The 16,449-nt window shown below is 41.3% G+C and overlaps 1 protein-coding gene across 3 annotated transcripts in view; it reads left to right on the top strand.

The window, feature by feature from the left end:
* LOC123590749 (cationic amino acid transporter 3-like) overlaps nucleotides 1–13,668 on the top strand; it is a 59,689-nt gene extending 46,021 nt beyond the window's left edge. For all 3 annotated transcript variants that reach the window (XM_045464208.1, XM_045464207.1, XM_045464206.1), the window contains exon 2: nucleotides 11,342–13,668. In XM_045464208.1, the coding sequence (XP_045320164.1) occupies nucleotides 11,528–13,291 (1,764 nt within the window). In that variant the 5' untranslated portion in view covers nucleotides 11,342–11,527 and the 3' untranslated portion in view covers nucleotides 13,292–13,668. The remainder of the gene's footprint in view (nucleotides 1–11,341) is intronic.
* Nucleotides 13,669–16,449: the final 2,781 nt, after the last annotated feature.

Genomic DNA, 16,449 nt, shown 5'->3' with positions numbered 1-16,449 from the left:
AAAATGTTCTCAGCTCTGTTGAGGAAAATATGAGGGAAGGTTATTCTTTGGTGTTTCCTCTCCAGAGTCCTTCCCACTTCTTTGCCCTGCCCTCCTTCTTAGCCTTTCCTTTATGACCTGGTGCAGGGCTTGCTTTATCAGTTTTGTCTTTCCCACTGAGCCAAGGACATAGTATCCTTAGACATGTTCTTTAAATGAATGAAGATTCTTCCACCTGGCTCTGCTGCCTCCTTCATGCTTTGCCACACTTTCTCACAGGAGATTCTGAAAGTCTCTGTATCATATCTTTTTAGGGAAGGCATTGGAATGGACTTTGTAGAATAGCAGGTCTAGTTTGATAAAGTGGTCTATCATCAAGAGGGAGTACTTCTTCCTCCATGCTTAAGGAGCTAAATATCTATTTTTTTTTAATTGCTGAGCATATCTCACTGCCTCTCTTATCTAAGTCAGAAAGGTGGTAGGGATTGATTATAGGCCAGGGCAGGCTGTAGGAGACTAGATTATCAAGTTCCACTGGGGTGTGGCTGCCTAGTGATCTTTAAAACTGTATGAAGGCTCATCTGAGTTCCCAAGCATATTGTTATAAACCAGTGCTAAATAAACCTTGAAAACTGAAGGCTCTGTTTTTTTTTTCTTTTGGAATCTATGAATTTTATATTCATGATAGGCATATTAATTAATAAGGATTGGAAGAGAAGTTGAAAATAGGTCCGACTTACTGGGTCTCCAAGAGGCAGTTTGTTCTTAGCACAAAACCTATTTGCAACTCCTCAAGGCCCTTGGAGTCTTAAACTGTTCTCCACCTTCCCCCACTCCCCAATGTCATGTATACTGTGGGCAGTACTCCAACACCAGAATCCCAGACAATACTTATCTATGCATAAAGCCTGTTTTATGGATTAAATGTGGCAAATATTGATTCCTAGTTTGTCTTTCTTTTACCTTCTAGAATTTATTGGGCAACTTTTCTCCATTATCAATGGGTACGGGGTAAGTGCTTCCAGAAGGCAGATTCATTTTAACCTTAGTTTAGGCAAAATCATGTGTAGAGGCAAATATCCTTCACCAAGTATATTGCAAATTGATGACTATTATTTTTGGATTATAGTTTTTGGTTTATCCTCTTCCTTTTTTTTCTTTTTTCATCACAGAAATCACAAAGCAGATTGGAGTTTAGAAAAAACTAGGGAAGAGGGATAAAGATTATCCCTTAAGGCTGGTGGCTGTCACTCTGTTGTACATTATGTTTCCTGACCTGGACTGAGGCAGATGGATCTTGGCAGAGAAGTCATACTGATCTATATTTGGATAAGAACTCAGGACTCTGAGATATGATACAACTTACATATGACCCAGATGATCTGGTGTCTTCCCTTCAACAAAACAAAACAACTTTCCAACGGAGTTGGTGGTAGTGTGGAGAAGATACCTAGGGTTATAAGAAGAACCAAGCACACTCTGGTGAGAGAGGACAGAGAGAAAGACAGCTGAGTCCTTACATGAAAGGAGAGAACACATTTAGAGATATGAAGAAAGATACCAGAGAGATAGTCGGCCTTTCCAAAGCCACCTTGTGTGCAGTATATTACTGAGGGTGAATATTGGGAGGAGGTACATGGAAGAAGGAGCCATAGGCTCTGGCCACTCGAAACTGCTAGTCTGAAAGTGGAGCCAGAGTGTAGTGATGGATTGGACACTGCATGGATTTCTAGATTCTCTTCTTACAAGGAAAGCAAGGATTGGGGGGTGGGGGAAAAATATAGCTATCTAACAAAGCTTCTTGATAAAAATGAGTGTGTATCAGGGCTCATTGTAAACAATGGCCATCCTATGTTACAATTGTAGTTTGGAAAATAAGGTGGACAGGAATATGGATTTCCTTCTAATACTTTCTCCTGAGAACTTTTGTTAGGTGTCAACAGGATTCAGGGTTGAGGAAAAGGAAGTAGAAAATCACAAGAAGTAGAGAAGAAATTGATTTTCACTGTCGACATCAATATATCATACATTTTCTAATCCCTTATTGCACACCCTTCTTGGATTTCCCCTGGTCTCCTTAGGATTCTTGTTTTGAAAATCTCATTCTGATTCTTCCTGGTATCTCATCTAGTTTCTGAAAACCTCTAGAAGCACAGGCTCAGTATTTTCTAATTTGTCAAGATGATCATCTTGTTTTGGTGGGATAGAGAAATGTTAAGAATTTCCAAAACTGTGGGGCACCTGGGTGTCTCAGTCAGTTAAGCATCCAACTCTTGGTTTCGATTCAGGTCCTGATCTCATGGTTTTGTGAGTTTGAGCCCTGCATTGGGCACTGCGCTAGCAGTGTGGAGTCTGCTCATTATTTTCTCTTTCCCGATGTCTCTCTCTGCCCCTCACCTGCTCGTGCTGTCTCTGTCTCTCTCAAAGAAAATAGGTAAATAAAAAAAAGAATTTTGAAAACTGGATTCTGCCTGAAACTAGCCTATATGAGTGAAAACATAAGTGATTAATGTTGCATTTAATGCAGTTATCCCACAGGGACTAAGAAAGGGTGTCTTGTTCACAACTACCCCAGAAAGATACTAGAGAATGTAGAGTCTATACAGCCTTTAGAGAAGGTCTGGCTATCTGATTGTGTACCCAAATAATTATTCATTGATACTAGTGTTGTGTCTGCATGTAACAGGGACCCCATGGGTATTGTGGGAATGAAGCAAAGATTATTTGGTCTACATCTAAATAGATTTTAGTCTACATTTGGGTCGAGGAATTTGGTCTACATACAATTAGTGTGGAGTGTCTTAGTCTGCATCAAGATGGGTTTTCACTGACTTGAAACTCATACTTTTTCTGACTGGGATGTCATTTGAGAAATGTAGTGCTGGGAGTGTTAGGGTAGGTAGGTGAGTTAGAAGAGGTGGCTGAGTTTCCTCTTTATCTAATGAGCAGACCATTCGAAAGCTTCCATGCCTTCAAGCTCAAATCTTGGTTGCACCTATTAATATTTTACTTGGACTTCAGTTCTCGTGTCAGATCTCTGACATCGCCAAACTGGGCCATAGAGCCTGGGGTACTTCCTTGGCCGTGGCCAAGTAACTCTTTGTATCTCAGATATCAGCTGGGAAAGGAAAGTCAAGCTGAAAGCATCATGAGCCAAAAACTCTGTCCCTGTGCTCCACCTTACCATCTACAACTCCTACCATATTCCTTAACTGGGTGTTGTCTAAGGGCAAAATTCTAGGCCAGTGAGTTACGCCACTGGACATTAGTGAGAGGACAGCAGGGGGAAAGGAGAGCATACTGGATAGATAAGATACCTATCTGTAGGTTGCCAAGAGAAGCTTCTGGAAGGAAGCTCATGTTGAACAGGGTTTGGAAAGAGTGTGTTCTGGACACAGAGGGACAGCCTGTGTGAGGGCTGATGTTAATGCTAGCATGATGTGCATGCATGAAGAAAGAATTGTCCTGTTGAAGCAGGAGCCACAGAAAAGTTTAATTGGAGTAAGTGATAGAAGAACAGTGAAAAGAAAGACGTAGAAGTACGATCTTAGAAGTTTGGACTTAATAGAGAATAGAAAACTATACATCTGGAGAGAGAGTGAGAGTATGTGTCATGTGTGTGTGTGTGTGTGTGTCTTTTTAAGACATGAGGAAAGTGTCACTTTCCATAAAGAGGGTAGAGAGCACTCATACTTCAGTAATCTGGTGCAATGCAGTGGTCAGTAAGAAGGTGATTTGGGGCTTTATTCTGCTTCAAGGGCAATATTTTATGATGGCTGCTGGGTGAATGTGAGTGAGAGCTGAGAGGATCTCGTTATTCAAGTTACCAATATGGACAAGGAGGGTGGACCAGGGAGTATGGCAGGAGGCTGGCCCTGGATGTACACTATTTGCAAAGCATAAAAACCTACTAGATCGAGGTCTAGTGTGGACAAGGTGCTAAGTGCACCTTGTGACTTCATGTCAACTGAATTGAATTGAGGGCTAAGTTTGTGATCCCCAAATATATGAAACCAATGAGTTCAGCTGGAATTTCTCACTTCCAATTTTTTATGGAATTTCCCTGAATAAAGAAGTCAGGATCCTTAGATGCTTTGTCAATCCTCTTGTTTCCAGACATATTTGGGGTTTTCTTCCTTCTTAAACTAAAATAGAAAGGCAATCCTTTATCTTCTGTGTTGATCTTCCCATACTAATAGCATGTTCAGAATGTCTACTACTCCTTATTTCAAGTCCATATTCATTTATAAGTTTAAAAAAATAATGAGGAGATCCAAAAATAGACAGAGGTGTGTAGTAATGCCTGATATGCAGTGGTCTTTTTTCTTATTTCCATGGATGATTAATAAATACTAACAATATTCTAGGTGCCATGAGCTCTGAGCTGCTCACAGATATGGGTAACAATGGGGAACACTCATGCCCATATATAATATATATATAATACTAGGGCAGTCTCTAGTTTTCAACCACAATCAAGCCGGAATGATCACTCTGACATAGCTGAAATCCTTTTATCAGCATCTCTATGCCATTTTAGCTCTGGAAAGGATTAACCACATTTTGGATTGAATAGTGAGCTGACATTTTTATGGTACTGGTTCTTCTGGGTTTTGCCATTCTCTGGTGAACATTCTCAATCTGCTCATGATTGGAAGCCAAGTCTGGGGAGCAAATGGCCAAGTGAACTAGGAAGCTTAAAAAGATGTTTTGTTAAACCATCCTGCTTAAACTGGCACCATCTGCCTTCCTACCCTCATCTGTTCCAGTCGGGGCTGTCATCATTTGTGGCAGATGTTCTGTGGCAGTGTGTACCAGCAGCATTTGGAAACCTAGAGTGAGACTGAGGTTTGGGAAGCCCAAACTGGAGATTTTTATGTTGTCAGGGAAATTGCAACCATCTTCCTGCCTTTAGGCTACCATTTTAGAAAATGTCTGCTCCCCATCCCCATCTTCCTTTACACAATGAGAATCAAGGTTTCATTTTCTTCTTTAGCACACCGTACCTGCACTGAAGATAGTTCTTTTTCTCAAGAATTAGGTAGTGACTGGGGTGCCTGGGTGGTTCAGTGGGTTAAGCATCTGAGTCTTGTTTTGGCTGTAATTATGATCTCATGGTTTGTGAGTTCAAGTCCTGCATTGGACTCTGTATCAACCTTGAGTAGCCTTCTTGGGATTCTCTTGCTCTCTCTTTCTCTCTCTTTCTCTCAAAATAAATTAATAAACTTAAAAAAATAAAAAAAAAGAATGAGGTAGTGACTAGAAAAATATTTGGAATGGAATGATGAAAGGAGTCTCAGAAGGGGACTTTTATATTTGGCATCTAGAAATCTACTATCCTATATTTCTACTAAAAGACAAGCAAAAGGAGATGGGTTAATGTTGTGAGCAGAAATTATAATTAGCTGTAAAATCATATCTGGGAACTATTGAAATAGCTATGGTGATGCGTTGGAATCTTTCTTGGCAGCTAAAAAGATAGTCTGGAGACATTTTGGCCCTATATTAGGTTTGGATTTTAGCAAGACCTGGCTACATATCACTTTCAGATTTAATGATCTCGGTACCTCCATTTCTGGCCCATCAGTATATATTTGGGAGGAAAGGGAGGACATTAGCAGAAGGTGACCTTGGCACAAATAAAAGAACCGGCTCAAATACTGCTTGGATAGCTATGCTGTACAGTCTTCACTCTTTGTGGAGGTAGGGTGCTGCAGTAGAAAGAACATGGTTTCTGAAGTAACAAAAACCCAATTTTAAATTCCAGCTTTTCTTTGTACTGGCTAAATGAGCTTGGGACAGTTGTCTACCCTCTCAGTCAGTAAAGTGGAATAATAATACTTTTTTATTGGACTGTTATGGGGGTTAAATGAAATAACATGTACATTACCTTTAGCTTAACAAATCTCTTTTTTATTGGACTGTTATGGGGGTTAAATGAAATAACATGTACATTACTTTTAGCTTAACAAATCTTGTTCTCCTTCACCACACTCTTTATGTATCCCTAGGTCTTGCATATACCTCATACCCCTATTTGCCAGATACAATTTTTTCTCTGCCTTCAGCTTCTGCACATGTTCCCAAATGCCTCTATGGTTGAATTCTATGGCCTTGGTTTACTAGTGATCCCACAAAATGATAATAAGAGTATGGAATTTTTATAACCGTATTAACATGAGCCAAGGTTGTGTTTCTTTTCAGGTATTTTTGCTTGTTGACAATTTTGGTGTAAATCAAAGATAAATAATTTTACCTGCACCCACTCTTCTAATCTAAAGTTCCTGATCTGGTTCTAGGTCATTCTCGGTGGGGTTTTGTTCCAGCCAAAAGTGATGGCAAGCTTGTTTATAAAGGGCACTCAGGGAAGGAGAATCCATAACATTTATTAGTGGAACACTCTACTTTTCCTCCTACATTTTTTAGTTGGAAAAATATACAACCTACAGAAAATTGCAAGGATAGTACAATTAACACTCTTTTAGCTTTCACAAAATTTGAGCAATTATTAATATTTTCCCACATTTGCTTGCTCTGTCCAATGTATGTGTGTGTGTATGAAATATGATCCATATTCAACATTTACTAATTGTCCAATTTTTTATACTAAAATGTTTCTCCCTGATCCATATGCAGTCTAGTGATCTACATTGCATTTCATTGTCATGTCTCTTTAGTCTCCTTTAATCTGCAACAGTTCCTCAGACTGTCATTCCTGACATTGACAGTTTTAAACAGCACAGGTCATTTATTTTCTAGAAAGTCAACTTCCTGTAGAAAGTTGTTCTGTAGACTGATCTTTTTTTTATATTTTTTATTTATTGACAGACAGAGAGAGAGAGGGAGAGGATGAGTGGGGGAGGGGCAGAGAGAGGGGGGAGATAGAATCCCAAGCAGGCTCCCCGCTATAAGCAGCAGAGCCTGACGTAGGGCTCAATGTCACAAATCATGAGGCAATGACCTGAGTCAAAATCAAAAGTGGGATGCTTAACTAATTGAGACACCCAGGTGCCCCTATAGACTGATCACTTTTATCATTAGATTCAGGTTACACATTTTGGGCAGGAATATGACATAAGAACATTGTGAAAGACAATGAGTGCCATGTAAGAAGGGAAAACATGTCTTTTTCCTCACCATTGTTTTTTTGTAGCACCAAGCACTAGGACTGGCTTTTAGAAGGTGTTTGGAGCAGTGTCTGGGTCACTCAGTCAGGTAAGCATCAACTCTTGGTTTTGACTCAGGTCATGAACTCATGGTTTATGAGTTTGAGCCCTGCCTCAGGCTCTGTGCTAACAGCATGGAGCCTGCTTGGGATTCTCTCTGCCCTCCCCCACTCACTCTCATGAGCTTGCTCTTGTGTTCTCTCTCTCTCTCTCTCTCTCTCTCTCTCTCTCTCTCTCCTTCTCTCTCAAAACTCTTAAAAAAAATAGAAGGTGCTTAATATTTATTTAATGAATGAATATTTAAGACTTTCACTGTCACTTTGCTACTTGAGGAGAGGAGGAAGAGCAGCCTTCTCCTATATCCTAGTTCCATTTTAATTATATATGTTTGAAGGCTTAAAGGCAACCCAGGAAACAAAAGGACAGTATAGTACAATTCCACTTATATGAGGTACCTAGCCTAGTCAAGTTTATAGAGACAAAAAGTAGAATGGTGGTGTGCAGGGTCTGCTCAGAGGGGAGAATGGGGAGTTACTGTTAAATGGGTGCAGAGTTTGACCTGAGGAAGTTGAACGAGTTCTAGACCTGATGGTGATGATGGTTGCACAACAGTGTGAAGGTGAAGCTGTCTTGGATCCCCATTTTATAATCACAACACCCCCTCTGAGTACATCCTAACCTTTTCTTGCTTCCCTTTTCTCTATAGCACTGATTGCAAATCCAACACAATTTATATTCATATTACTTATTTGTTTATTGTTTGCTTCCTATTGCAAGATATATGCAACATGAATGGAGGGATATTTGTGTTTTCCTTCGCTTTATGTGCATTGCTCAATAAATGGGATCAGTATATTTGTTGAATGAATAAAAGAAGGACTATGATTGAACACAAACTTCTAGAGAAGGCACAAACAGAAAGGGAAAATGGGAAGATTCCATTTTTCATTCGGATTTGTTAACTAATTTCTTCTACCTTTGGATATGAGACTCAGACCCAGTGTCATAGTAGTTTTGTCCTGTTTACCTTTTCATATGTATTCTGACCTGTTTCCACTGTGGAAGTGTTGGTGTACACATGCACCACACTCACTATTATTTAAAGCTCCCACTCTGAACTCAGAGCTCCTACACTTGTATTCCTGACTGCCCCCTACTTCATTCCAGGTCTGCTGAGTTAGAAGTTTGGAAACTCTGGGGAAGCTCAACTATCCAAAAAACTTTATACTTGTTGGGGTGCCACTGGCTTGATTGGCTCCAGAGTTTTCATTGTCTTGATATTGAAGAAGGCTGAGAGAATTTATATACTTTGGGAACAGGAAGGAGCTGTGCTTGGATACAGAGGGATTGATATAATCCCTGGAGATGCTTCATTTAAATTCCATTTCTCTGAAACTCTGAGAACTTGAAAATAATTATTTAACAGCCTCATTAGGTTTCCTCTGAGGCAGGGTTAGGAGACCAGAATGGTTAGGAGGCCAGTGACTACAGAAAAATGAGTGGGAAGAGAAAGAAACAGAGGCTGAGAGGTAGCTGGGTCAGTGATAAATACTGTGGTACTTTGTAGGCCATTGTAAATGCAGACTTTGGCTCAAATCCTGAATAAAAAGGAAATCAGTGGAATGTTTTGAGCAAATGATATAACATTCTTAATAGATATATGTATATCCTTGACAAATATACTCATTTTGGCAGGTTTTAAAATGAACATAAATGGCATTGTGCTATACACTTCATCGTTCTTTTACTTTTCCCACTTAACATTGTTTCTTAGATCTACCCATGTGGCTTCCTGTAAATCTACTTTATTATTCTGAATGCTGTGCAGTATTTAATTGTGCATATATGACACATTTTACTTCTATATCCCTCTAGTAAAAGACTCTGGCATAGCTTCCAACTTCCTGCTACCACAAATAATCCTGTGACGAATATGCTCATAAGGACCTCCTTATGAATTCAGGAGTTTCCTTGGAGTGTTCACCTTGTAGAGGGATTGTGGGGTGAGAGGGTGTGTGCATTCTTAATTCCACTAAGACTGTGATTCAGAATGGTGACCCCAGTTACACTCCCACCAGGAGTGTGTGATAGTTTGTATCTTCTCATCCAATTCTCACATTGGTTCAGTAAGAGAAGTCAAGTAAGTTTCCTTGTAGATGCAGAAACTGAGGCTTAGAGAGATTAAGCAAATTACCCTAGTTTATGTAGTCAAGCGGAAGAACCAGGGCTCAAATCCAAAATTTCTGACATAATGTTTATTGCTCACACCACTGTAGTACCCATCACTACCTCTTCCAGAAATAAGATGAGACATCTGCAGGTAAAGATACTATTGTCATTGTTGTTGTTGTAGTTGTGATTGTTGTTGTTGTTGTTGTATTTGAGCCTTGCATTTTCAATGTGTGGTCTAACTCAGTAACCCTAGGCCCCACAAGTATTTAGCACCAAGGAATAAGGCTAGAGAAATAATCACGGGTCAGATGATGAAGGGAAGGAAGGACTAGGAAGGAAGGAAGGGCAATGGGGTATCAGTGAAGGGTCTGAAGCCTGGCGTTGGTGGGGGCGGGGGATTGGTACATCAATTACATTCATAGAGCAGAAAATATTCCATCAGTTAAGAAGTTATTCTCCTTATCTATCTTGCATGCTGGTTAGTAAATCATAACATTGGAACTGGTGGGTGGCAAATAAGGAGTCTAGATGGATTTGTAAACAGAAGGTCTGAACTGTAACCCAAGGGTTCCTTTTGATCATCTACAGAGAAGACTTTTCAATTTTAACTTGACCTTTCTCTCTTTAGAAGCCTCTGACATTTCTTAAAATTCTTTCAAAACTAAAGCCCGAATATGGAGGAGAGCGTGGGCTATGTGACTTTTTTCCCTCTGTTCTCCAGAGCCTTTTTCAGGGCATTGTTGTCAATTGTTCATCCAAAGCTTTGTTTTCCTTGTGGAGCTGATCATTTGAACAGCAGCAAGGGAGTAGGGGAAAAGAAGAACCACATGCAGGGTTCATTCATTAAGAATGTATATTTGTTATATTCAGACCATGGTATGAATGAGTTAAAAATAACTCTTTGTGAAAAATTAGTATGGAGTTCCAAGTGAGTATTTTAATACAAGCTCATAAAGCAGGGCAGCTTGCTGCTCTCCCGGTCTCCAGGCTCCTGGAAGCTGACATCACAGATGGTACAGGGTGTTTATTGAGCACAGGGTAGCCAGTGAGGAGACTGTCTGCAGAAGTGAGTTCATCTTCTCTCCTAGAAGTCAGAGAGGAGGAGACAGAAGGAATTGTTTTGATTGTGAGCTACTTCTTTCCTCTCTACACATCACACTTTCACAATTGTAGACATACAACCGTAGTGAACTTTTGCCTGGTTGCTATGGGTAAAGTTTATTTAAGGTCAGAATGCATGCACGCACACACACACACACACACACACACACACACACACACACACACACAAAGGCTCTTCTGGCTCTTCTCCCTTCTTAGTAATGGACCTTTGATTGAATGCTGCACCTATTTCTCCAGTGTTTTCTTATCAGACAGCCTGTTCTTCTTCTTCTTGCAGGTAGTTATGAAGGCCTTGCCTCTTTCTCCCTCTTCCTCCCTTTTTGCAGTGTCCTGCGGGCCTCAGTGTATAAAGGGAAGGGTTGGACTGTACTTTCTTTGCCATCAGTACAACTAAACAGTTGATGCAGAATGAGGAGAAAGGGAACCAAAGTGACATCCAAACTTGCTAGCTGATTTCGGGGCTAAGAGTTTAAAGACCAGGAGGCCAAATTTGTATTTTAAATTCAGATGATATTTTTAAAAATGGTTCTGTAATTGCAACAAAGTCCACTAGTCTATAATTAATGTGTTATAACTCGAACTCAAGCACCATGCAAACATCCCACGTGTGGATTATTGCACATTATATGCATTCCTTCTTGTGTCTTACAGCTTAATTAGTACATGAAGCTACATCAGTTAGGGGAACCCAAATGGGAATATATCATGTGGTGTGTAAAAAGGGAGAATGTTGGGAGGTATTCAACCCTTTTTTCTGGGAGGAGAAAGCAGGGTTGATTTTTCTATGATGTCTTTTGTGTCAGTTTCTGTGATATTTGTGCTGCAACAAGTGACATGGGATTTCTGAGCTTTGGTCGGTTGGTTGAACACCTTTGTTCAGTAAATATTTATTGTTTTTCTAGGCTTTAAGGAGGGATAGCACATAGAAGAAAAAATATGAAGCAGTAACTGTGAAGCCTGAGCAATGGAACCTGGCAGCCCCAACCCAACTCAGTTTAACTCAGCCTCACCAAACCTGATTCCAGACTCATGGCACCTGAACTTGCTGCAGCTCTCTGATCCCAGAATCCTCTTCAATTCCAGCTAGAATGCTGTGTCTGGCACTTCGCAGATTTGGTCAAAAGCTGGTACGCAGACATATGCTGGAGGAATATGCGGCCGATATGGGCCCTGACAGAAGACTGACCACCCTAGATTTAGTGGCCCTGGGTGTGAGCTGCACAGTGGGTGTAGGTATATATATCCTGGCTGGTGAGGTGGCTAGAGATAAAGCAGGACCATCCATCGTGATCTGCTTGTTGGTGGCCGGCCTATCTTCTGTGTTGTCTGGGCTGTGCTATGCAGAGTTTGGTGTCCAGGTTTCCTATTCTGGCTCTTCATATCTCTACAGCTACGTCACTCTAGGTGAACTCTGGGCTTTCATCACTGGCTGGAACCTCATCATCTTCTTTGTTGCTCATACAGCCACTGTGGCCCGGGCTTGGACCTTAGCTTTCGACAATCTGCTTGGGAACCAGATATCTCAGACCCTGCATGAGAGCATCTCACCTAATGTTCCCCAGGTCCTTGGAGAAATTCTAGGATTCATTGTTGTGGGCCTTGTGTTGCTGCTCATGGAATTGTTGATTCTGAGGAGTAGTTGGATTTTCCTGGTTTCCAAAGTGGTCATATTGGTGAAACTTTTGACCCTCAGTTTTGTCATCATTGCTGGCTTCATTAAGGGGGACTTGCACAACTGGAAGCTCACAGAAGAGGACTACGTAAAGGCTGGACTCAATGACACCTCAAGCTTAGGCCCTCTGGGCTCTGGAGGATTTGTGCCTTTTGGCTTCAAGGGGATTCTCCGTGGAGCAGCTACCTGTTTCTATGCATTTATAGGTTTCACTATTATTGTTACCAGAGTCGAAGAAGCCCGAAATCCCCAGTATTCTGTCCCCATGGGCATTGTTATTTCACTGTTCATCTGCTTTTTGATGTATTTTGGTGTCTCTTCAGCACTTACACTTATGGTGCCTTACTACCAGCTCCAACCTGGGAGCACCTTGCCTGAGGCATTTCTCCATGTTGGCTGGGCCCATGCCTGCTATGTTGTAACTTTTGGATTCCTCTGTAGTCTTTCCATCAGCATCTTTGGCTTTATGTTCCCCATACGTAATCTTATATACATGATGACACAGGATGGGCTCCTGTTCCCTGTCCTTGCCAGGATCCAAACTGGCACAGACACCCCCATCGTGGCCACTGTGATCTTGAGCATTATTGCAGCCATCATGGCCTTCTTCTTTAGACTCACTGATCTTGTGGACCTCATGTCAGTTGGGGCCCTGCTAGCTTACTCTTTGCTGGCTACTTGTGTTCTCATCATCAGGTATCAGCCTCAGAGGAGGACTGGAGGAAATGAAGCAGAGGTACAGGAGGAGAATGGACCTGCAGCAGAGAAGCTGACTCTACAGGCACTACTTTTTCCAGGCAGCTCCACCCCCACTCCACTCTCTGGCCAGGTTGTCTATGTTTGCTCCTCACTGCTTGTTCTGCTGCTCACTCTTCTTTGCCTGGTGCTGGCCCAGTGGCCAGTTCTGCTTTCTGGAGACCCAGTGTGGATTTCAGTGGTTGTGGTGCTCCTGGTGCTCATCATTGGGATCACTGGGGTTATCTGGAGACAGCCACAGAACTCCAGTCGCCTTCACTTTAAGGTCCCTGCTCTGCCTCTCCTCCCACTACTGACCATCTTTGTGAATGTTTGCCTTATGATGCAGATGACAGCTAACACCTGGGCCCTGTTTGGTGTCTGGATGCTGATTGGGTTTGCTATCTACTTCAGCTATGGGATCCAGCACAGCCTGGTCAATTAATCCCACTTCAATTAAGGTCAGAAGTGTACACCTTGAACTCATTAATGCCAGTACAGATTTGGCTTGGCATCATCACATGTGAGTGCAGTCAGGTCCCCCTGCATAATATGGAGAGTACTCTTGAGCACATGGAAAGCTGGACCTCCATGGAATGGTGGTAGGGGAAAGAGCTCTGTGTGTATTGTGAAGAATGTGTCTTCTCCTCCTATTTTTTTTCTTTTTTTTACTTGTGTACTTTTTAATTGTGTCTGTACTGCATACTGACTTTAAACAAGTTATTATTACAAGAAACTAGAAAAAAGTGTGTTTGTTTTCTTTGGGTAAATATCCAATAGCAGAAATACTGGATCATATGGTAGTTCTACATTTAATTTTCTGAGGAATTTCCATACTGACTTCTATAATGACAGCAACAATTTACATTCCCACCAACAGTACATGAGGGTTCCTTTTTCTCCACATCCACACTAACACATGTTATTTCTTGTTTATTTTTATTTTAACCATTCTGACAGGTGTAAAGTGATATCTCATTGTAGTTCTAATTTATACTCCCTGATGATTTGTGATGCTGAGCATTTTCATGTGTCTGTTTGTCATCTAGTATCTCTTCTTTGGAAAATATTTATTTAGGTTCTCTGTCTACTTTTTAATGGATTATTTGGCCTTTTGGTTTTGAGTTGTGTAAGTTCTTTATATATTTTAGATATTAACCCCTTATTAGATATATCATGTGTCCTGTGGCTAATTTGGTTTTGGATAAAAGAAGAAACCCAAGAAAAAAAGTGAAAGGGACTGAGCTGGGAATGCTCAGTGCTGTCTCTTTAACTCACTAAAGTCACAGTGAAGGGGGTGGAGAAAGGCAAGGAATAGTCCTTTGCTTAGTGGTGCTCAAACTTCAGTGGGTGTCACCTCACTTGGAGGGCTTGTGGAAACACAGATTGCTGGGCCCAGCCTCCAGCTTTTGGAATTCAGTAGGTCTAGGTGGGACCCAGAACTTGTACTTCTAAGGAGTTCCCAGATGTTGTTGATACTGCTGGTCCAGGGACCACGCACAGAAAACCAAAGCTCCAGCTGAAGCCCCTCCACATATAAAGATGAAGTGAGAGAAACCAAGGCACCCTTTGAACACTTACCTTCATTTAATGAAATAATCAGATTAAAATACCATCAATAATCCTTTCACAATGGATAAATCATAGTGAATAATTGCATAATGTTTATGTTATCAAATCACCACCACAATGTACATGTTAAATACCTAACAATTTTTTATATCAGTTATAAATCAATAACGCTGAAATTAAAAAAAAAAAAAAGAAATACCACAGGTATCTGTGTATCTTTGTTTTCTGTATATTGTTCCTGATTTTAGATGACAGGTAAGGAGTGTTTCTTGTTCACACCCCCAGAGCATCCAGCTGGGACCAGGCACATAAGCAGCATTAATAAATTCATGTTAAATTGAATCGAGTCTTACACATTTCCTTGGTACAGAAAACTCTCCTTCCTTTCAGGCTAGCACTGTGCTACTCCTTTAACTATCTTCAGAAAGACTTCCTTAAAGTATTTCTCTCCATGCTGAACTTTAAAACAGTATCTAGATCTGTACCCAGCATCTAGAACTGTACCCAGGCATGTCTACTTTTGCCTTTGTGTGACTATGTCTGAGTTCTCATGACTGTCCTGTCTGTTCCATCAGAGTAGAATCTTGCTCAGGGTAAGGAGTAGGTTTTTCCCTTCCTGTAGACCCAATAGTGAAGAACAAGATTGTTGATTCAAAGAGGAACAGAGAAAATACAGCCCTGGGACAGGAGAATGCTTGACATAACTCTGCCCGTTCCTGCTCCATTCATTCCCATGGGATGTGGGGAGGGGATGTAAAACTAATAGAAGTCTCAGCCAGTTCTACCTGACTCCAAGGACTCCCTGAAGATGAGACTGGTTCTGCCATGGGCACAAAAGGCATCTTTCTTGAAGCAGTTTTACAGTTGGCATAGAAGGGCCAGTGGCTTTCTATTGTATTTATGTATGGGGCCTGCTCTGGTCAGGAGGGATAGAAAGCTACTTTCTTACTTGTAGAATTTCTCATCTTCCCAACAGGGAGTAGATGACTGCCTGCTAGAGGCAGGATTACCCATATACTTACTAAATGCTTTAGAAATTTTTTTTTTAATTTTTTTTTCAACGTTTATTTATTTTTGGGACAGAGAGAGACAGAGCATGAACGGGGGAGGGGCAGAGAGAGAGGGAGACACAGAATCGGAAACAGGCTCCAGGCTCTGAGCCATCAGCCCAGAGCCTGACGCGGGGCTCGAACTCACGGACCGCGAGATCGTGACCTGGCTGAAGTCGGACGCTTAACCGACTGCGCCACCCAGGCGCCCCACTTTAGATATTTTTTTGAGAGACTGGTGCAAAAATCTCATGAGAGAATCTAAGATGCTTTGGGGAGAGAGATTGTACACCCCAAACTGGGGAGAAGAACAAACTGAAATAAGAGGCATTAGTGATTAGATAGGTAGTGAGGCATGCATCATTACTTTGGAAGGGAAAGTACAAGTAGAAACTGAAAAAGATGTATTGGTCAAGAGGATGCACATGGAGGAATTTGGGAAACAGGGATAAGTAAGTTATAAAATAAATGGGACAGTATTCTGAGCTACACGGACCTTTAAGACATGAAAGAATAAGACTCTTGTGAGGGATGTGTGTTTCCACACTTGAGGGGAATTTATGAGCCAGGTTTACACTGTGTATTGTGTCATGGAGTGAGATTAATCAGGAAGGGATCAGGCATGATTCTCATTGCCATCTGGAGGACAAAAGACAGACAGATGTGGACAGATAAACTCTTTGTGGAAGATAGTTGTAGCAACTGCTACAGTCATGTAGATCCTGGTCTTCAAAATATGGTCCATGGACGAATAATGTGTGTGTCACCTGGGAGCTTGTTATAAATGCAGAATCTCAGGCCTAACCCAGACCTACTGAATCAGAATCTGCATTTTTAACAGGCTCCCAGATGATGTCTATGCTCTTTCAGGTTTGAGAAGCACTGGCCTTAGATGATTGATGACAGATGTCTGGTCTCAGATGAGCACTATGGAAAGTCTGAAAACTTTGGAATTGGGAGTACAAGAGGAGGGACCTAGACT

The sequence above is a fragment of the Leopardus geoffroyi genome, chromosome B4 (genome assembly GCF_018350155.1).
Source record: "Leopardus geoffroyi isolate Oge1 chromosome B4, O.geoffroyi_Oge1_pat1.0, whole genome shotgun sequence".
Lineage (NCBI taxonomy): Eukaryota > Metazoa > Chordata > Mammalia > Carnivora > Felidae > Leopardus > Leopardus geoffroyi.
The sequence above is the reverse complement of the archived record's forward strand: the minus strand, read 5'-3'. Positions and strand labels throughout refer to the sequence as shown.